The sequence below is a fragment of the Sarcophilus harrisii genome, chromosome 2 (genome assembly GCF_902635505.1).
Source record: "Sarcophilus harrisii chromosome 2, mSarHar1.11, whole genome shotgun sequence".
NCBI classification, from domain to species: domain Eukaryota; kingdom Metazoa; phylum Chordata; class Mammalia; order Dasyuromorphia; family Dasyuridae; genus Sarcophilus; species Sarcophilus harrisii.
In genome coordinates, this window is record NC_045427.1 from 558,782,300 (window position 1) to 558,804,481 (window position 22,182).

Here is a 22,182-nt window from a genome sequence, read left to right on the forward strand (position 1 = left end):
CCACTCCCGGATGACTGCATGCAGGGCGCCCCCGGGTCCTGGGGAGGGGGAGGACGGAGTGGCTGAGAACCGTTCTTTACAGCGCTCACTCGTCCGGGGCTCGGATCCAGCTCCCCCAGCCCCCAGTCCCGTGCGGCTGGGAAAGCTCTCCGGGAATCCCTTCCCCCCCCATCCCCATCCTCAAGCTTCGCTCTCTTCAGGCCCCAGGCCTCCCACCCCGCCCGTCTCAGGCTCTCCCTGCCAGCCCTAGAAACCCCCAGCACCACGGAAAGGATCTGAAGGCATCCCGGTCTCTCAGTCCAGTGCTGGCCAAGCCCCAGGGTCCAAGAGTTAACCTGGGGTGGGGGGTGGCGGCTCGAGAGCCGCCCAGACACCCACACTCACCATCCTCCCGCAGACTCCTTCCTCCTCCTCCTCCTACTCCAGACTCCCCCGTTACCAGGGGCAACTGCGGCGGCGCCGCCCGTCCCCGGCGCGGGCACCGCCTCCGACGTCCCGTTGTCGCCACACGCACAGCGGAGGCTGGGGCGGAGACAAGGATGAAGGAGAAAGGGAAGGGAGTCCCGCGGGTCCTTTCCCCAAAGAGCGCAAGCGCATAAAGACGCGCTCCAGTCCGATAGCGGAGCCAAGCCCTTCTCTGCGCAGGCGTACTCCTTTTTCTGCGGTAAGCCGGAGAGGACTGGGCTAAGTAGGAGATGGAGAATTGCCCACGTGGCCAACCAGGGATAGCCCCTCCTATGATTGGTCAGGATCCAGAGGCGTGGGGGGTGGAGCCAAAGGGAGGACGAACACTCCTGGGAGGGGTGGCTGCCTCTGTGAGCGCGCTTTAGCTGTCCAGTGACTGTGTCGACATCTGGCCTGGCAGCAGGTTTGACTTTCGGGGAACGGTCTGGGGCTGAGGGTGGAGGGACGGCATTGACCATCCTGATTTCTTTCTGCGGACTTCAGAGCCTGGCTTTTAGTAAGGGAGAGGAGCTGCTTTCTGGACAGGTTCAGACCGCTGACTTCAGGTCTGTTTACTGCTCGGTTCCCATGTGCTGAGGTTGCCGTAGGGTCAACGTGGCAAAAAAAAAAAAGAGGGGGGCCCACATTGGGAAGGGTGGTACTGCCCTTCCAGATAGTCCCTTGGAAAAGACAAAGGCAGCCATTCCCCCAATACAAACACCTTGACACGGGCAGAGAAGGTTCCTTGCACTTCTAGTCTCCCACCCCCATATCGCAGAGCCCTGTACTGGGCTGGTCCTTTGAGGCAGGAATGCAGAAGGCGCGTTCTGGGAGCCTTCCGTGGGGAAAGGCAGGTTCCCGGAGGCCCGGGATCAACACCTGGCAACTTTGCCCTAAGCTTGGATTCTGTGAACCACGATGCTCTGTAGCTCCTACAGGCTCCCAAGCACTTAACCTGGAGGCCTCCTTAGAATACTCATCGCAGGATTGAGGTGGGGTCTTTGAGAGCCAGAACTACGTGGTATTCTATCTTGTTCGTTTGGAAAGGGACACTGGATCTTTAGTAAAGATATGGCCACTTTAGTATTTTCGTTGTGTCTGGATCCAAGCCCAGGAGAAATGCTACTTCTAAACAGTGAAGTTTTATTGTAAAAGATGACATTTGCATAGTATTTTAATGTTCACAGCGGTTCTGCTCAGTCCTGTCAGACTCTTGGCTCCGTGGAGGGTTTTCTTGGCAAAGATCCTGGAGTCGTTTTTCATTTTCTTCTTATTGGATTGAGGCAAACAGAAATTAAGTGACTTGTCCAGGATCATAAAGTTGGCAAATGTTTAAAGCCGTATTTCACCTCAGATCTTCCTGATGCCAGGCTCCATCCACTGAGTCACCTAGCTGCCTGATTCATTATTTGATGCTCATATTACTTGGTGAAGTGGTCAGTACAAATATCATTAGCCACAATTTTCAGATTAGGCAATTAGGCAGCAGAGCCTTTAACTGAACTATGGATTGGATATAACAAAGATAGTAACTGACCCGGTAGAGATTTGAACCCATTTGACAGCAAACAATATCCTTTGTTTAACCACACAGCTGTCTCTTTGGAGGAGTAGGTATGGCTTGGGCTTGAGAATTTTTAGGAAGTAATGTCTTTAGAGTTTGTAGTCATAGGTCATTTTCTTTAAAAAAACAATTGGTATATTTTATTTTTACATCACTTACTTTCCAGTGTATTCATCCATTCTTCCTCACCTCCTTTCAGAAAACCATCCTTCTAATAAGTTAAAAAAAAAAAAAACCCAACATATCACAAAAGCCGTATGTGCAGTGTTCCACACCTGCACCTCATTTCTGCAAAAAAAAAAGATGGAGATGGTCACCCTCCTAGCTCCCATTTTTGGGGTAGAAGGGAATTAGGTTGCAATAGCAGTAGGCTTTTCTGTTTGTCTGGGGTCAGTGGACTTTGCCCCCAGTATACTTAATTAATCATTTGTTTGGGATATATTTATAAAACTAGACTTCTGTAATTTACAATATATGATGGTTTTTGTTATATTATAAATAGAAAGCTTTATTGTCAGCACTTTATTTCAGGATTCAGAATTCTAGGGGAAGCTCAAATCTAATTGGTGGGAAGGCCCAGCTTCTAGTCATGTTTCAGCTTGTCTCTCTCCAACAGTCATTCACCCAGCTCAGCTCCAGGGGCCCATTTGAAGATGCAGGCTAGGCAAGATCAGGGCAGTTTTCATGGCATTCAGACCTTAGCCTCACTTATTTTGGGCAGGTTTCTGCACAGGCTAAAGGAGGATACTCCCTTCTTCCCCCCTTTCTGTAATTACAGAAAGCACTTGTCATTTATTTGTCTGTTGTGAACTCATGCTTGGAAAAAGTTTGATCTTTAGGGGAGGGTAGCATCTTCCTCAGTTAAAATAGAATTCCAGCGACAGGAATAGGAGACTTCTAGATTAGCCAGGTTGTTGACAGCAGCAGGGGTGATGCCATCTGGTTCCTGCCTTGTGAGATCCTTTAGCTGGGTGACAAGACATATTCTCCTGTAGTTTATGCTGAAGTGATAAATGGTTACTCAGTTAGAATGCCATATAGTCCCCAAGTATTGCCTAATGGTTTCCAGACTATTGCTTCTTGTGCTAAAGAGATAATGGAAGTTCCTGCTTCAAAGTACTTGAGATTTTAAGATTTTATTTACCTGAATTGGTGTGTGTAAATATAAAGCTTAATGGTGTTATAGCTTCCATTTTTGGTGTGTGTAAATATAAAGCTTAATGGTGTCATAGCTTCCATTTTTGAGATTGTTTTAGCAAATCCTGATATCTACATATTTTTTATTCAAAAAGAATAGTAGTCACTGAGCCTAGCAAGTCACCTTTGTTCTTTTCCTGGTATAGAACTGTCAAGGATTATATGCCTTCCTTTCTTGCTTGCCTAGAGTTTGAGAGGCTGTGAGGGTAAAGGTCTCAGGAGAGAAGAAAGTTAAATATATTTTGCATCCAACAGAAAAAAATGAATTGCAAACCTATGAGTCACTGCTTGCCCTCCATCTCCAGCCCCAGCATACTGGGATTTTCTACCTTGTCCTAAAGTAGCATGCTTGAGATCCTTGCCTATGGTATCATATCTGGTAAGTTGATTTTACTTGTAAATGAAATGAGAAAACATTCAGTGAAGCTTTTTCTGTCATGGAATAGGAGGATCCATAGGAATAGGAGGAATTCTACACACGAGTAGAAAAACTTAAGTGCTTAGGAACAATTTACAATTCTTGTCTTCAGGCTCTGATGGCCTTGGTCCCACTGGGAATCATCTGTACCACTTGAAACCACTTTTCTGCTAGCTATTTTGATTTTGGTATTCACCACTCTTCTTCTGGTCATATCAGCTTCTCTTTTGTCCTCAAATGATGAAGCACTGATAAGCTCTTTTAACTCGATCATTTTAGGGGTCTGAGAAAGTAGAATTTTTCTCTATTGATATGATATTCCCTTCAGCCAGACAATCATAAAGCTCTTCAGGTTAGCTTTTTGGGATCTGTAGACAAAAAAGCCTAGCCGGTTCTTCATTAAATGAATTTGCTTTGTCTAATCATCACTTTGTCTTTTCTTAACAGCAAAGCAGAGCAAAACTCATTTTGGTTTTCCTTTGCAATGGAAACAATTCCAATTAGTTCTTCACTTTTTACAATTCGATTTTGTCCAATCACATCCGAACTTCTCTTTCTTCCTCTCAAGCAAGGTATACCTCAGGGAGATTTTACCTTCTCAAGTTGTAGATAGCTATGGAATGAATAGTTGGTTGATTGTTGTCTTTTGTTTTCGAAGATGACCAAAATGACATAGTGTGTTGGAGTCAGAATACAGTATATTTTACTGGCTAATCAGATCAATATAAGCTCAGAAAGCTCTACCATAGGATAGGCACAGATAATCCATATGAATATTTGAGGTAGAGATGTCTCTAAATGTATGTAAATCACTTTTCTTTTGAGCTATTGTAATCTCCTTTGCTCACAGAATACAGCATCTTTTTTTGTCATGGGCATGTCATGCTAGCCGGTCTTTTTCCAGCGTCTCCCATGTAATGCAATCAATTCCAGATTTCTTCAGAGAGACTTTGAGAGTATTCTTATATGGATTCTTCTACCCACCATGTGAGAGCCTTCTTTGTGTGAATTCTTTGTAAAACAATCTTTCAGGCAAATGTACCTTTGGCATTTGAACAATGTAGCCAGCCTGTTGAAACTGCATTCTCTACAGTAGAGTTTGAGTGCTTGGCAGGTTAGCTCAAGAAAGGACCTGATCCATCACCTGGAAAATGATCATTTACCTGAGAGCAGTGTGGTTTCAGAAAGGGCTGAAGAATGGTCGATATGGTATTTGTTGCTCGACAACTTCAGGATAGACCGTCAGGAGCAGAACAGAGGTCTGTATGCATCATTTGTTGATCTGACTGAGGCCTTTAATACTGTCAATTGTGAGGGTTTATGGAAAATTATGTCAAAATTTGGTTGCCCAAAGAAGTTCATCTGTATTGTATTCCAATTTCATGTTGGCATGCTTGCCCAGCTTCTGGATAATGGATAATCATGTGTTTTCTCAGTCACCAGTAGAATGAAACAAAGCTGTGTGCTTGTTCACATGCTTTTTATCATGTTTTTAGCATTGTGGTCAAATGCCTTATTTGAGGATGGACATGACATCAAGATCAGCTACCATACTAATGGGAAATTATTTATTTTGAAAAGTGCAGGGTGGAATTTAGCTTTCTTCCAGTGAGCTTCCCAGCAACTTCTCCAGAGTTTTCTTCAGCCAATCCACAAAACAATGGCTTTCTTCCAAAAACAAGCTGAAAATCCCCCTGGCTTCTGCACACTTGTTTTATTCACCACTCTTGAACCAAATAAGAGACTATTGGTGGTCTCTTTCCCTTAAGAAACAAAATTTATGAATTTTACATTTCTAGCAGTTAGGGAGCCAACAGTCCATATTTAATCTTGTCATACTTAGAACTGTTACTGAATTTGCCATTTTATTATTATCTCTCATACTATAAAAACATTCAAATCTGCTCAATAAGCTGAAAAAATAAAATGCTTTGCAGCCATCTTTATCTCCATCATTTCCCTGTACTCAAAAAGGTCCTCTCAGGGCATTCATCTGAGGGACAGTCCTCTATTTTGGTCTTTTAATTGTCTTCCTCTCTTACATTTTATCTGAGAAAATATGTTTCTTCAGAAGTGGTTTATCCATTTTAAAAATACACAACAATTTTTTTTCTGCTCTTTTCTCTTTTTCTAAAAACAAATTTATTATTTATTTATTTTCAACATTTATTTTTAGAAAATTTTGAGTTCCTTATTTTCTTCCTTCCCCCAGGTCCCTCCTCCACCCATTGAAAAGATGAACATTATGGTATCATTTACACAAGTGAAATCATGCAAAACATATTTTCATATTAGCCACGTTACCAAAAAAAGAAAGACATGAAAAATAAAGTGAAAAAATTATACTTCAATCTATACTTATAGTTCACCAGTTCTCATTCTGTAAGGAGACAGCATTTTTATCATGAGTCCTTTGCAGATGTTTTAGATTATTTACTGATCTGAGTAGCCAAGTCTTTCACCGTTAATCATCATTACAATATTGCTGTTACTGAGTACAGTGCTCTGATTTTGCTCACTTCTCTTTGTATCATTTAATATAAGTTTTTTCCAGTCTGTTTTGAAACTATCTTGCCTGTTATTTCTTGTAGCGCAGTAGTAGTTGTTTAGTTGTTTCAATCATGTGAGATTTCTTCATGACCTTATATGATTTTTTAAAAAATGTATTTATTTAAAACTTAGATACAAAATAGAAAGGAAACAACATAGGGCATTGTCATATGCACAACAGAACATAAGGGAGAATTCAAAATATGTAACAATAAAACTCCATTTCAAGAAAGTATATATAGTAATAGAAAGCCTTATATTTAGAACTGTTCATCTTTTCTTTGCTTCCTTATAGGTTTTCTTTTGTTTTCTGCTATGTGTACTTATACACATATATACATATGTACACATATATGAATATATACATACGTGTAATATACACCCTATACACACACACATATATATATATATATATATATATATATACATATATTTAAAATTTTATTAATATGATTGAATATAATATAGATTTCTCTCTTGGTTGAATTTTTTTAAACTTTGAGATCAGTGATTACTATCTATACCTTTTTTCCCCCCTAATGAATTTTACTCCTGATCATTGTGTTTGACTCCTTTCCTATCCCTGCTAACTCTTCTACTTCTGCCCTGGAATCTCTCCCCCTTTACCGCTTTCCTCCCTATTTCTTCTGCCACTCTTCCCTTCCTCTTTTTCCCATTCCCATTGATCTACAGATCTTATCCTATTCCCATATTGTTAATATATACACCCTTCTCTATCCCATCTTATCTTATATCCTTCTGGATATATATGTATTATTCCCTTTTTAATTCATTCTGATGTGAGTAGTATTCCAGAACAATCCTCTCTCTGCCCCATCTAATTCCTCTATGTGAGTTCTTGCACCTCATAGCACAATTATTGTTTTTTGCCTTTTTTCTATGTGGTTTTACTTTTTTAGAGTCTCAGCTCTACCCTGGTCTTTCTTTTGGACTCTCCAATTACTAATGACAATCTTAGACATTTGGTTTACATTTCCACATATAAAACAAACTGTCCTTATTGAGTCTCTTGAAATTAGTCTTTGATGTGGACTATTGTATGTTAAATTTTTTTATTGAATTCAGGTTTGTTTGCGATAAATCCTGAAAATCTAACAATAAATGAAGCATTTAATTTTTTTTTCATTCAATATTATATTTAATTTTGTTGGCTATATTTTTGCTCACAAGTCTAATTCTTTTAATTGGCAATATATGGAACCTGTAGCCATTGATATAGGTCTTGTGCAATTATAATTGTAGCTTCATTATATTTGAATTAGGTTTGGGTTGGGGGGGCTTAAAGTTTTCTCTTAATTATTTCTTGTATTATTATAACAAGATTCTTTTTTCATTCCTTGCTCTCAGGTAAACCATTTATTCTTATGTTTCTCTTCTTGATCTGTTCTGCAGATCTGTTGTTTTTCTTATGAGATGTCTCACATTCTCTTCTATTTTTTCATTCTTTACATTTTGCTTTATTATTTCTTGGTCTCATAACTTTACGGGCTTCCCCCTGCTCAATTCTAATTTTCAGAGATCATGTTTTCTTTGACTCTGGATTTTCTTTTCTAGTTGGTTGAGTTTCTTTTCATAATCTTATTTTTTTTGGATTGTTCTTTTTTTTTTCCTTCCATTTTTTCCTTAACCTTTCTCATTTGATTTTTGAAGACTACTATACATTTTTTTTGGGGTAGGTAGCCATTTAACATTACTCTTTGAGGTAGAGGTGGCTTTTTTTTTTTTTTTTTAATTTAAGTATCTTCCTCTAAAGATGAATCTTAGTCTTTGCTATTCTCATATTAACTTTCTGTGATTGGGTTCTTTCTTTTTTACCTGCTCATTTTTAAAAATAAGAACTTATTAGTGTAAACAGTCATAAGACGGGTAGAAGAGATGGTACCTCTGCCTTCACTTCAGTTCTTCCCTCTGGCCTGGAACCCAAAATTTAGACCTCCACTCTCCTATAAGTGCCTGAAGCCTGGAGTGTTCCTGCCCCACTACTTCTGGATTCACTTGTGCTAGGTCTTTCTCATCTAGGGTGTATCTCAACAGCACAATTGTGCCTGGTATTCCTTATCGGCTGAGCTTCCCTCAAACCTCCCAGACTCAGACCCCTGACTCCTAACACTTTCAGGAGTTAAAAGGTGAAAGTTTCTGTGATTGGGGCTGAATCTACCTCTTTGCTCAGCTAGTCCCGGGGCTATCTGCTTGCTGCTTCAGTGGAGCTAGCCTGGAGGTATTTATACTACACACTTCTCCCATTGTCCTTGGAGATGCTTTGTTTCTATACCAACTCTTGTTTGTTTTTCATCAGTATACATTCACCCTAAAACACCCCCAAGGAATTAGATGGGGAAGAAAGACTGTAGTTCTGGGATTAGAATGAGTTGTTTGGGGGAGGGAAATCTGGAGAGCTTGAAATTTTCTAATTTATTTTGCCATCTTCCTAGAATTCCTCCCCCCTCCTGCCTGCTTTGGAGAATAAATTAGAGTGGTTTGTCATTTCTTTCTCCAACTCATTGTACAGATGAGGAAACTGAAGCAAGAATCACACAGTTATTAAGTTAGGCCAGATTTGAATTGAGGAAGATGAGCCTTTGTTACTCCAGATGTAGCACTCTATCCACTATGCCATAATAGTATTTTATCATAATTATTTACCACAACTTGTTCAACTATTACCCAATTGATGAATATCCCCTTAATTTCCAATTCTTTGTCACCACAAAAAGAGCTACTCTAAATATTTTTGTAAATATCGGTCCTTTTCCTTTTTCTTTGATCTCTTGGGGACTTAGTAGTTGTATTGCTGAATCAAAGGGTATGAGCAGTTTTATAGCCTTTTGGGCATAGTTCCAAATTGTTCTTCTTTCTGTCCCTTTCAGCAGTCGAACTTATTATTTCACTTACTAAACTTACTCCACTTACTAAATGGGCAGTACTTTATATTAGTATACAGAATTAATATCATATCTTAATTAATACATTAGTATATGGTATTAGTATTAGTATGTAGAATTACTATTAAAAAGATAGGATGGAGAATTATCAGTATAGGAAATTCCCTTTACCAATGCAGGTAAGCATCTTTTCTGCAACTTAGTCTTAGAATATAAAAACAAACAAGTACAAATTAATTAAAATACAAGCTAGTTTACAAGGGAGGGAAGTAACAAGGGAGCATTAATACATTTTTCCATGGAGAAGATAATATGTGAACTACATTTTCAAGCAAGAGAAGTTCTTTAAGTTGGAGATGATTAGAGAGTATATTGTAAATATGGGGATGGCTAGTATAAAGGAACAGAATTGGGAAATGAAGTCTCCTGTTTGAGGAATAAAGAGAAGGTAGTTTGATTTGACCATAGAATCTGGGATAGGGGATAATTTACAACGAGATGGAAAGATAGATTGGGACCGGGTTACAAAGGACTTTAATTGAGTGTAAAAGAATGAATTTGAACAGAATATGATAGTTGAAGACCAAATAGTGGGGAAGGACAATTAGCAACTTCATGCATTATAGGCTATTTAAATAATATCACCTTCACTAAAGCCAGGAATGGTTATGTTTCAATGAGAATTATTTTGAACTTTCAAAGAAAGATTTGGATTCCACTACTTATTGTCTTTCACCATAAGAACAGAGGATATTACTGTTTGACCACTGTAAGAAATGTAGATGGTATTATTAGTAAATAATAAGAGTACTTTAACAATAAATGAGATGGATATCTGTGAAAGAATATGTTTGGGGAGGGGATGGAATTAGAATCGACTGCCTAATAGGGCTTTATTTTGTCTGCAACTCCTGTGGTTGGTAGAATTTTGGGAGATCAAAGTCTTGCTAGTGATTCTCAATGCCTAAGGGTTGGATAGACTCTGGGTTCTGACAACTTAATGGTGATAGAAAGTGTTCTAATTTAAATAATCTTAATCTAAAAAAAAAAAAAAAATTTAAATGACCCAGCCTGGAGCAAGCCTTGTGGCCCTTGAATCAGCCCTTTGACGTTTGGCCAACTACATTTGTCTTCCTTAATTATTTCATCTCTTTTTGTTTTTATTTTGCTTTTATTTTTTTTTCCTTCTATTTTTTCATCTCTTAAGTAGAGGAGGTAGACAGGAGCTCTAGGAGATGAAAGTGTTCTTGCTTCAGAGTCACAGCTTTGTAGCAGTATCATCTAAAGAAAGAACATAAAGTTCTGGCCATCCTCTAACTGTCCAATACCTAATCTATTCTTAGAAGTGAAAGGCCAGAGAATTAGGAGAAGTAGGCCACCTGTTCTACCTAAATCCATTCCCAAATTGAGACTAGGAAGATACTATTCTTATAGACACCTATGTTTCCTTTAGACCACAGTTTCTTAACTGATTCCTTAAACCTTTTTTTTTTTTTAAATATATATATTTTGATAACTGTATTTCCACATAATTTCGGTAGTTGGTGTTTGTTTGTTTTGTGGTTGCTGGTTTGTTTGTTTGTACATTTATGTATTTTTTTCTCAATCACTTTAAAAACTTTCTGAGAAAAGATCTGTAGATTTTACCAAATTGCCAAAAGAGTCCATAACACAACAAAGTTTAAGAACCTGTTACAAAGGTTGACCTATAGACCAAGAATCTGCCTTGGGCTTGAGTGCTTGAGTTGGTGATTTTTTTCCTGAGCACCAATCCTGCTTCTTTGACAGTGCTTTTATTCTTGGGACAACACATCGGCTGAGTGGATACTTATGATACATAGGCTTAGAATGTCAGATCTGGAAGAGACTTCACGATTATCCAGTCCAACCCTATGTTTTTACAAATCAAATTCAAAGGGAAAGTACTTTTTAATTAGTAAGCATTTAGTAAATATTTGATGAATTGACTTGTCCTCAGTCACATAGTTACTCATTGGCAAAACTTTGACTAGAGTCCAGATTTCCCAAGTTTCAGCCCTAGTGTTCCTTTTATTAGACCCTGGAAAACCAGATCTGTGTAAACTGGTTGAAAACTTAACTGTTAACCACCAGTTAAATTTTGAGTGTCTTTCATATGCATTGACAGGAAAACAGTGGCAGCCTCTATTGACCAGGAATAAATACAGAAGCCACGTGGTATGGTGAAGATCCCTGCAAAAGTTTTAAATCATAGCTCTGTCACTCTTTAACTGAACTAGCCACTTTTATTTTTTTTTACTAACCACTTTTCTAGCTTTTAATTAGATTAATCATTTAACCTCTCTGAACCTGTCTCCTCATCTATAAAATGGGAATAATAATAAGGTGCAGCATGAGATAATGGAAAAAGCCCTGAACTTGGAGAAAGGAAATGAACTTGATGAGTTTGGGATCCTAGGCCAGTCAGTTTACCTTTCTAAGTCTTGGTTTCCTCATCTGTAAAATGTGTATAATACTTAGACTACTTGCCTCACAGGATTATTGTGAGAAAATTACTTGGTAAATTTTGAAGCACAGTATAAATGTCTTAGAATGTCCCTATTGATAATGTGAAGTATTAATATGCCTGTTTCTTGGATGGGGTAAACCAGGAAGAGGAGAGAACTAGGGTCTCTACCAGATGCTGACCATCTGGTTAAGGAGATAAGCCATTATGCCCAGAAAAAGAACTCTGGGAGATGACTAAAAACCATTACATTGAATTCCCAATCCCTATATTTATGCACACCTGCATTTTTGATTTCCTTCACAAGCTAATTGTACAATATTTCAGAGTCTGATTTTTTTTGTACAGCAAAATAACGTTTTGGTCATGTATACTTATTGTGTATCTAATTTATATTTTAATATATTTAACATCTACTGTTCATCCTGCCATCTAGGGGAGGGGGTGGAGGGGGTGGGGGGGGTGGTAAAAGGTGAAAAATTGGAACAAGAGGTTTGGCAATTGTTAATGCTGTAAAGTTACCCATGCATATATCCTGTAAATAAAAGGCTATTAAAAAAATAATAATAAAAATTAAAAAAAAAAAAGGAGATAAGCCATACCTATATAAGAAAAATTAACTAGCCCTTCAAGATTCAAACAACAACATAAATGTCCCAGGCAGTTAAAACATTAAGTTATCAATAAAATCATTAATTTATCAATCATTAATAAAATCATTAAGTTATCAATGAAGACTAGCTTCTACTTGCATGTAAATGTAATTCAATTCAACAAAAAAAAATCAAGTCTTACTTCTATGAAACACTGCTAGGTAGTGGGACGATTATACACACACATACTGAATGCTTTCACTTTTGTGGGGAAACAACACATGCATGAAAAATTAAATATAAAATATAAACAACAGTAATTTCTGAGGGAGTAGAGCTATTGTAGAGAGATTGTAACATTTCCCAGAAGCACTAGTAATGTTCATTTGATTCATTGTCCCTAAGCGAGAGATGGAAAGGAGAGCTAGTAGGGCACATGACCAGTCACTGTTCATGTGTGTGGTGAAAGCAGGTTAGAATCTTGGGGGCTGGCTTATTACTGAAGGGGGAGGCACTCAGGGAAGGTACTCAGAAGGTAATTTCCTTGAGGGAAGGGCAAGGACTTTTTCATTTTATCTTTGTCTCCTCAGTGCCCAGGCCCATGCTTTGCCTGCTTGTTGGCTTGAATTGAATGCCATTCTTAGGTCATTTTTTCAAATGTCTGATCTTTTTCAAACCATCCTGTTTCTTCCAGGTCAAGTTTAAAGCTCACTTGCTTGGTGAAGCCTGGCCTGGCTGATGTAGCTCATGCTGCTGGTTCCTTTTTCTAAGTCTATAGTTCATATACTTTAGATCTCCATAGCCTTCTAGACCATTCAGAATACATTCAGTCAGTCAATAAACATTTTCATACATGTGTTGTATGACTGATGTTGTTCTGGGGGAAAGGGCAAAAGTGACATAGTTCTTGTCCTCAAAAGCTTGTATTCTTTTGGGGGAAACCTACATTATAATCTAGGGAATTTTTTTTCTTATGGCCAGTGTGGAGGGAATTAGTAGATGGCAGGTATCTAGGGGAGGAGGGAGGGGGAAGAAGGAGAAAATTTGGAACAGAAGGTTTTGCAAGGGTCATTGTTGAAAAATTACCCATGCATATGTTTTGTAAATAAAAAGGTTTAATAAAAATTTTTTTAAAAAGGAAAAAAAAAGAAGCTATGTGGAATAGTCTAAGATGATGCTAGGTGAGGAGGGCTTGAACTAGAGTGGTGGCTTTTTAAATTAAAAAAACAGATGTAAGAGATCTTGTAGAAGTAAAGTCAACAAAACTTGGGGAGTGAAGGAGGGAGAGGATGTGAGTCTCTTTCTGCCCTCCTCAGGAATAGAAGATCCTTAGAGTCTTTTCCTGTTGGCCTGGGGCAGGAGTGTAGTTGAGAAATACCTGAGTTAGGGAGAAGAGTATTGTGGGTTGGTGCTTCATTCTTGTTTAAACCACATGCTTGTTAACATGCTTGTGGAGACTATTTGCAAACCTGAGTGAGTGGAAAGATAGAAATAGGGAAGATAGGAAAAGGGCAACCCCTTAGGGGGTAAAGAGGCTGAATTCTGTTTGAGGAAGGTTGAGATATGAGAATATGCAGGAAATGCCCAAGTTGGCGATGCAGGGCTGGAACTCAGGAGAGAAAATGGGGCTGGGATCTATAGATCTGGGAGTCATCTGAACCAAAATGATGAAGACATCCAGGGGAACTAATGAGGTCACCAAGAGAGTATGTGTGGAGAGAAGAGGGCTCAGGGCACATAGTTGCTGATCTGCCTAGCAAAGGAAACTAAGAGAATAGCCAAAAGAGGGAAACATATTGCTGTCTAATTGTTTCCTATGAGCTAGACTAAATTCCTTTAGGGCCAAGACTGAGTCTTCTATTTCCTCTTCAGAATGGTCAGGAACAAGGTTGATAGTGGCAACGAGAGACCAGGAAAGTGCTCGTGGATTGCCAGTATGATGGGAGTAATAGTGCAGGTGGCAGGTCAGACCAGTGTGAAGTGATTGATATTTGGGTCATCCTCTCTGAGAAACATCCTCAGTGCCCCTCTTCATTCCCCTTTTTCTAGTTCTCTGGTTCTTTGTGAGAGAGGAAGATGGAGGCAGATTTGTCCAGTTTCAATATTGACACCCCTCGATGGGACCAGGGCACCTTCATGGGTCGATTGAAGCATTTCTTCAACATCACGGACCCTCGTACAGCTCTCGTTTCGGAGCAGACGCTGGACTGGGCCAAGATAATGGTTGAAAGTAGCCGGTGAGTATCCAGCGGTCCCCAACAGCTTCAGACATATGGCAAAGGTTGGACCCAGGATAAGCTGGGTATGCGTGTGTATGTGTGTGTGTGTGTGAGTGTGTGTGTACTTTGGGAGGGTAAAACTTAGAAAATGGATTATTTGGGGACCTTTTCCAGGAGACTGACTGATCTCTTCCCCTGACTGGGGGCTGAGTGTTGCAGGCATGGTGCTGTGCCCCCAGGCACAAGCCAGGAGCAGCTGCTGTATGCCAAGAAGCTATATGACTCAGCCTTCCACCCCGATACTGGGGAAAAGATGAATGTGATTGGGCGGATGTCATTCCAGGTGCCAGGAGGCATGGCCATCACAGGCTGTATGCTCCAGTTCTACAGGTGGGGCTGGGGGACATGAGGAGATGGGGCGGGCCTGGCAAGGGGTGTTCAGATAGGGGAAAGTCTAGCCCCTATTTTAATCCCCAGTAGTTTAGAGCTGTTGGCCCCCACCAAGCCTGGGTTACTCTATTCTCATCACCACATGCTTGACTCCTTCTCTCCACCCCCCTCCTTTTCCTTGACAGAACAATGCCCGCAGTGGTTTTCTGGCAGTGGGTGAACCAGTCCTTCAATGCCTTGGTCAACTACACCAACCGGAACGCAGCCAGCCCCATTTCAGTCAGGTAGTGATTGCCCCGGTGCTCTGGGCTGCCGCGGTGTCTGGATTCCGGGACAGAAGATCCCCAGAGTCTGTCCCAGCAGGGACCCGTGGGACACACTGGCCCGCGCTCCTCACTCTTCCTCCACCACTGCGCAGACGGGCTGCCATCTTATTCCTATCTCGAGACTCTCTCTTTACAGTCTGGTTTCTGTGTCTTTGGAGACTCAAGACTCAGGGGCCGGCTGTAGCGTCCTTTCTGTCCCCTCTTGCTCCCAGTCCTGCCCACAGCGTTCCTTTCCTCCTTTAGGCAGATGGTTGTATCCTACTTCACAGCGACCACTGCAGCCTTGGCTACTGCCCTGGGGCTTAACATGTACACCAAGGTATGCCAAGGGCTGCCACCAGGGGGCGGCAAAATCCTGGGGAAAATATCTTGAGTGGGTATACTACAAATGAGACAGAGCTGGGGCTGGAGGGTGGGTGTTGTTGGGAGAGGGTCTGGGGTCCTTGCCTCATCGTGGAGAAAAGGAATATCTGGGGCTTGATTTCTCTTCGCTGTTTCTTTGTGACCTGTGGGGCTTATAGAGCCTCAAACCTCCTTCCTTCCTTCTAACATAGGCTAACATCTCCCACTGTCCCCACAGAAAGCCCCACCTTTGGTAGCTCGATGGGTACCCTTTGCTGCGGTTGCTGCTGCTAATTGTGTGAACATCCCTATGATGAGACAACAGTGAGTAGGATTTCCCACCTGCTTCTTTTCTTAATCCTCCTCAAACGATCCTGGATATAGTTTCTATTTATATGTTATATTCCCCCAGTGGTATAAAAGCTCCTTGAGAGGAAGGACTAATTTCTGTTTTGTTTTTGTATTCCCAAGACCAATTTTCGTTGGATTGGATTGGTGGACAAAAGGAAGGGAATTAACCTTGTGAAAAAAAAGGGAGTTTGAATGTGATAGTTCCCCTTATTTTCTGTGCATGTTTCCTGCATGGCAGTGTACAGATCAAAACAAAATTTAAGAAAGGATATTAATGGATAAAACAGAACAAACAGCATCTGAGAAATTAGAGGAATTTTTACTGGGCACCTGAATTGAGCATATTCATATCATTTGGGTTGTAGTTTGGTTCCAAGTTTTCTGGCAGCTGAATTAAAGAAAGGCCACGAGTTTATGCAGTTTTGACTGTCAATCTATGTCTAGGGAGCTCATCCATGGCATCACTGTGACTGACAGGAATTCTCAGGAGTTGGGTCGATCACGGGTGAGCTGGAAGCATCTGTATGGTTTGAGATGAATTGGGAGGGAGGGAAGAGGTTGGAATTCCATCCACACCCTGGGCATATCCTGATTCTTGAATTTGGGAAATTATTTATACCCCATTTTCTGCTTCTCTTTTCTTCTGTTTTTTTCTTTGCTTATGACTTAACCCATTTAAACTCTCTCCTCTCCTGCTTGGCCATCCATAGAGTCTTTTATGGGGGGATAGCTGGCCTTTGGGTAGTATTAGATTTAGTTGTGGGCAGTAGATAGAATGTCAGATGTGGAGTCAGGAAGACTCATCTTCCTGAGTTTCAAGTCTGGTCTTAGACACTTACTAGCTGTGTGACCTTGGGCAGGTTGCTTAATGTTGTTTGCCTCAATTCTTCATCTGTAAAGTGAGCTGGGGAAGAAAATGGCAAACTACTAAAATATCTTTGCCAATAAAACCCCAAACAGGGTCACCAAGAGTTTCATGTGACTGAAAAAAGATTGACTTGAACAACCACCACAAATACATAGAGGTGATCTTTTAGAAAAACTATCCCATATATCAGGGCTATTGGACTGGTACTTGATCTACGTGTGTATGTGGAATGGGCAATGATCTAGGATCTCTGACAACTTCTCCCCTCTATTCTTTTTTTAGAAAGCTGCAGCCATTGGCATCTCCCAGGTGGTCATTTCCCGAATTACGATGGCAGCTCCTGGGATGAGTAAGAATTTAAGAGCCACTCCTCCCCTAGGAGAAACTCCCTGGAGGGTGGAGAACTGAGACAGGGGCTTTGATGGGACCTGAGGTTTACATTGTTATCTTGGTTTTCCTGGGTTCTTAGGAAATAGGCACCTTTTTTGCAGTGGAAATTGACACTGGTTAGATTGTTGAAGGTTCTTAAAATATTCTTCCAATCCTTCTCATATAGAACTTTGCCCTGTTACTGTTTTTTCCCCATATGGCCTGGGCTTGGGGGTAGGGGTGAGGAATGTGACAAAGTCAAACTACATCTCTTCTACATCCTTGACACCACCAAGAAAGGAGGCAAAGGAATAGTTAGTTCAATAGTTTGATTTCAGAAGAAAATTTGTGGAAGATTTAAGTGCCCTTCTTGACTTTTTGTCACTTACTTCTCTTCCCTCTCTAGTCTTGCTGCCAATTCTCATGGAAAGGCTGGAGAAGTTGGCTTTTATGAAGGTGAGTGATTTGCAAGATCATGGATTTAAAGCTAGAAGGAACTTTAGCGGCCATGAAGTCCAACTACTTTATTTTACAGATAAGGAAAAAGGTTGAAAGAGTTAGTTGTTAAGAACCATGTCTCAGTGAAGAGTCAGGTCAATTCTCAGAGAGCTTCCACAGCTGTGAATCATAACACTTGAAGGAGTTGCAAAGCAGCCTTTATTGACACAGACGTTCCTCTGGATTGGGAATGAAATAAACTGGAGGCAAGAGGGAAGAGGAGAGAGGTCAGAGAACGAAACTGCCTCTCATTCTCCTTGTATCATCATCTTCTCACATGAAGAGATCCATTCTACAGGTCTGAGTTAGACCTTCAGCAGCCACCGGCAGGTGGCTCCTGTATCACAACAGTTAGTTAATAAGTGACTGAGGTAGAATTCAAATACGGGTCTTCCTAACTCCATTCTCCACCTCTCCACCTCATTGTTACTTTTTTCTCTACCTTCCCCTACCCATTATCCCAAACAAGTCTAGGAATTCATCACTCTTCTAATTCTTCCCTCCTACCATCACTTAATCGCTCTTCTCTTCAACAGTATGTCCTAGGGCACTGCTCAAGGTAGACAGATCTGTATAACTCTTCCCTTGGTATGTTTCCAGTCCTATAAGAATGCAGGGGTCAAGAGTCTTCCTTTACTTCTGCTTCCCTATAGAGTTCTGCCCCTCCATCTCTGCAAGAAAAATGATAACTGGGTCTCTTTGCTGATAGTCAAAGAATATCCATTCATCTATTTGTCTTGTTTTTCTTTCAGAAAATTCAGTTCCTGCATGCCCCATTGCAGGTGATGCTGGCAGGGGGCTTGTGAGTATTACTTTCTCTGGCTTATATTTTCAGGCATCCTGGGAGGGACACTCAATTCACATTACAAACAAGTGTCTGTGTTGCCGAGTTGTGCAACATGCCCTCATTTAATCTTTTTTGGAAAGCAAATGGTGACAGAGGTGACTTCAAGGGTAAAGGGAGCAATAGTTACCACCTGGAAAGGTCTCTCTGGACTGTCTGTAGAAGTAAGTGCCAACTATTAACTATCACAATGCCCTTTAGTTCCATGGGCTTCCATAAAATTTTGCCCTGAGTAGAGCTGGGTAGAGGTGGTTGTCAGTGATCTGGTCTTGGTTCAGCCAGAACAATATTGAGGTAGTTGAGCCTTGTATGGCAAATTAAATCCACAAGTCCTTTCTTTCCTATTTCCTCTCACCCAAATCTAGGGGCTCAAGGAGTGTGAAGAACTCCAAATTCTAGAAATCAAAGCATCATTGTGGGTTCACATGTATTCACCATTACAATTAGACAATGGAGACCTAGGTGAGCCCTTTTAAGGGCTGTTTCCTAGTATCTCTAATAGGCATGGGCCCAATGTTATATTTCCTTGCTTGTCCTCTCATTTTTTATAATATACTCATGCCCTTTAGGAACTTGAAAGTGTAATTTCATTTGGGAGTCAGTGTAGATACTTGGGCACTGGAGTGGAAAGAGAGGGAAAGAGATTTTGATATAATTAGGCTCTTGTGAGCCAGAGTTGGGGGTAACTGTAAATTTTTTCCTCTTCCAGCCTCGTCTTCATGGTACCTGTGGCCTGTGCCATCTTTCCACAGAGATGGTAATTCTTCCTTTTCCCCTTTGTTTTAGTGACTAGACTTTTCTCCATTCTTGCTTAATGGCTTGGGGTGGGAGAGGAAATCATAGGCACATAGATTTAGAGTTGGAAAGAGCCCCGAGGGTCACTAGAAGACTGGGCCTTAGAAAAGGAAGATGACAGACAGGTTATGCAGGTCCTAAATAGCAGAGCTGGGCTTTCTCAAGTTCTTTGACAAAGTTTTTCAGATCCCATACTTTTGCCACTGCACCACAAGGCCACATGCATTACTTATGACCAGAGGGCCCTTCAGACAGGGTTATAAGCTTAAAATTCTCTCTTTTATATTGTGTGATTGATAAAAGAGACAATTCTTGACTTTAGGGAGGATAATTATTTCTTGGTCCAGGGGCTGCTTAGGTACTGTTCATAGCCATGGGACCAGATGATAAAAGGCAGCTCTTGTCAGTATACAGCCACCAGTCACTTTAGTTTGAACTGGGCTTTGGAACTAAATAAGGTGGATGATATCATATTTGCAACTGAATAATTACTGGACAGGATGATTCTTCAAAAGTTGTTCTTTGTCCAGTTAGCACAGTCTCTATCCAGTCCCCTTCCCCAGCCCTGGAGTGCTTTGTTTCATACCTGAATTATTAAAAGCGTCCTTCTCGCTTCCTTTCTCAGTGAGATGGCAGTCTCACGCCTGGAACCCGAACTCCGAGATTCCCTCAAAGCTAAGCATGGAGACCTCATCTCTTTCGTCTACTTCAACAAAGGACTCTGAAGTTCCACCTCTTCATCTCTTGGCTTCCCCTGGACCTCAGAATTTCCTTACTCCCTTCTCACTTCCCAACATAGTTTAAAAGCTAGGCTGAATTGGGGGGTGGGGTGGATTAGATGCTATCTATGCTCAAGCCCTGCTGCTCTTCCCAGCAGGCTGCTGCCAGAGAAAGAGGGTGAAATAGTGAGGGGACAGATGCTCAAACTGAGTGACCAACTTTGAGGGCTCTGTTCCTCCAGATCCCTCCCCAGTTTTCATTCCTGTCACTCAGGCACACCATCAGCCTTTATACCCAGGAGCTCTAGTCCATAGTGGAGAAAGAATCTTCTGAGATCTGGTAAAGGAGATTAAGGGAGTTCCCTGAGGCTATTTTCAAGATAATGGGGGCTGGTACTTTAGAATTCCTGATCACAGTCTGATCAAAGACATTTACTTGACTAACCTGGGCAGTGAAGAAATCTCCAGACTAATCCTTTCTAGTTCTAACCTCAGAAAACTTGGGACCTTTTCCCCACCTCTGACCCTTAATAGCTGGATGACCCTAAAAGAGTCATTTAACTAATGGTGTCAGTTTAATGAAGTTAATAATAAAGTATCTACCTCACAGGATTGTGAGGATCAAATGAGAGAAGATTTATCAAAGTGCTTAGAAAGTCTTAAAGCATTTTATAAATGTCAGATTAGTATTACTCTTTTTATTCCTATTATGGTGGCCACTTTGTCTTAAATCTGTAGGGATTGGTTTGACAAAATCCCTTGCAGATCTCTGATTGCCAAATCCTTGCTTGCTGAAATCCCCCAGGGATGCAGATGTTGAGGTTAGGTTTCCCATGTCCAGGGGTGCCTGAGGCCAGTGGTCAATAGACAGGCTGATTGTTTAGACCTTAACTATGAACAATCTCTTGGGCATTTTTATTGCTATTTGAGGTGGAAACTCATCTGATTATTATTATTTTTTAAAATAAAACTTATTGGCTGTGAATGAAAGTTCTTCCCCAAAACCAGTCTATTTGGGTAGGTCTCAACTGAAACTTCTGGGCAGAAATGCATTGATGTGACATTCTAAGTCCTATCCCTCCCTGGCTTCTGCTAAGAAAATGGTGCTGAGTAGGAGGGGGAAGAATGATTTTGATACAAACAACAACAACAAAAACCCTTCACTGAAGTGCTAGCCCTCATTCAGCCTCTACTGTCCTAAAGTCCCCACAAAGACCAAACTGCCTTGTGTGGTTTGGGGGAGAGGGGGGTCATTTCTTAGTCCTGGGGCTGATACAGACAAGAATTTTTTCAAATTTTCTCCCTCTTGAGAGGATTTTACTGTGAACTGAATAAATCTTTTAAAAAGTTAATTAAAAAAATTCTTGAATTAAAGGTTTAAGCATTTCTTTTAAAAGGCGATCCAGTTATATCTCTTCTTAGCATATTTTGATTCTCTCAGGGTGGTGTAGAAATATGCCTAAAGCCCAGAGCCTTGGCATCTGGCATCATTAAAAAGAGGAAAGGGGAAAAACCTTGATTGGATTCTTGGATGCTTTCACTTTTTCCCCTTTCTCCCTCCCTCCCCCCCCACCCCCAATTACAGTTAATCTATAGTTACAGTTACAGATAATGATATCTATCTCCTGGTTTACGTGGCATTACGAACAGTCATTTTCATTCTCATTCTCAAAAATCCAACCTCTCAAATTAGAAGAATTTCGCATAAGCTTCCTTTTGTCCCTTTTGACATGGGGGTGTCAATTTTCAGTTTTCACAGGATCTTCAAAGTTATGTTCTCATTTATTTTTCATTACAGCCTCGTTCAGTAACTGAGGCAGGCGTTCCCTTTATACAGAAAAAGAAACTGAGTCTCAGAAACATCATTTGCTTAATTAAGCTCGTCCAATAATTGGAAGATCTGATACTTCATAAAATTCACCCAACATCTGATATATGCATCGTTTCATTTGATCCTTAAAATGACACTGTAAGGTAGTTGCTATCCAGACTTTTATGGATAAGAAAACTTGATTAAAGCAGCGAAATGACTTATTTAAAAAATAAAAACAAAACCAAAAATCTACCAAAAGTGACAAAGCCTGGGGTTTGAGCCCAGCTTTTCTAAATAGTATTGTATGGTGCACCAGGAAGCTTCCCCCAGAAAAATTCTGGCAAAACCTCTTAAACTGTTTTTATGCTTGTCCTGTCCTGTCCTCTCCCAGATTCTCTGGATAAGACTTCCTTCCAAGAGACCTCTGGGAGCTGGGGGAGGGGGAAAGTGGGATCCCTGCCAAATCCAATTAATGCAAACTGTTGGCCAAACCA

At 40.7% G+C, this 22,182-nt stretch overlaps 2 protein-coding genes across 5 annotated transcripts in view; one reads left to right on the forward strand and one right to left on the reverse strand.

Moving 5' to 3' along the window:
- Window positions 1–630, reverse strand: part of ARL3 (ADP ribosylation factor like GTPase 3) — a 30,002-nt gene extending 29,372 nt beyond the window's left edge. The window contains exon 1 of the mRNA XM_003755416.4: window positions 385–630. Within this exon, the coding sequence (XP_003755464.1) occupies window positions 385–387 (3 nt within the window). The 5' untranslated portion in view covers window positions 388–630. The remainder of the gene's footprint in view (window positions 1–384) is intronic.
- Window positions 590–20,991, forward strand: SFXN2 (sideroflexin 2). Of its 4 annotated transcripts, none has more exons than XM_031955764.1 (12): window positions 590–664; window positions 14,204–14,391; window positions 14,593–14,763; window positions 14,949–15,047; window positions 15,333–15,408; window positions 15,670–15,755; window positions 16,227–16,287; window positions 16,933–16,999; window positions 17,426–17,475; window positions 18,270–18,319; window positions 19,071–19,118; window positions 19,782–20,991. In XM_031955764.1, the coding sequence occupies exons 2-12, from the start codon at window positions 14,231–14,233 to the stop codon at window positions 19,879–19,881; spliced, it is 969 nt and encodes a 322-aa protein (XP_031811624.1). In that variant the 5' UTR covers window positions 590–664; window positions 14,204–14,230; the 3' UTR covers window positions 19,882–20,991. The 4 variants fall into 4 exon arrangements, 3 of the variants coding, with proteins under 3 accessions (XP_031811624.1, XP_003755463.1, XP_023351953.1); XR_004232469.1 differs by lacking the exons at window positions 590–664; window positions 18,270–18,319 and adding exons at window positions 780–868; window positions 18,353–18,525 and having other exon boundaries at window positions 19,782–19,817; XM_003755415.4 differs by lacking the exon at window positions 590–664 and adding an exon at window positions 780–868.
- The last annotated feature ends 1,191 nt before the right edge of the window (window positions 20,992–22,182 follow it).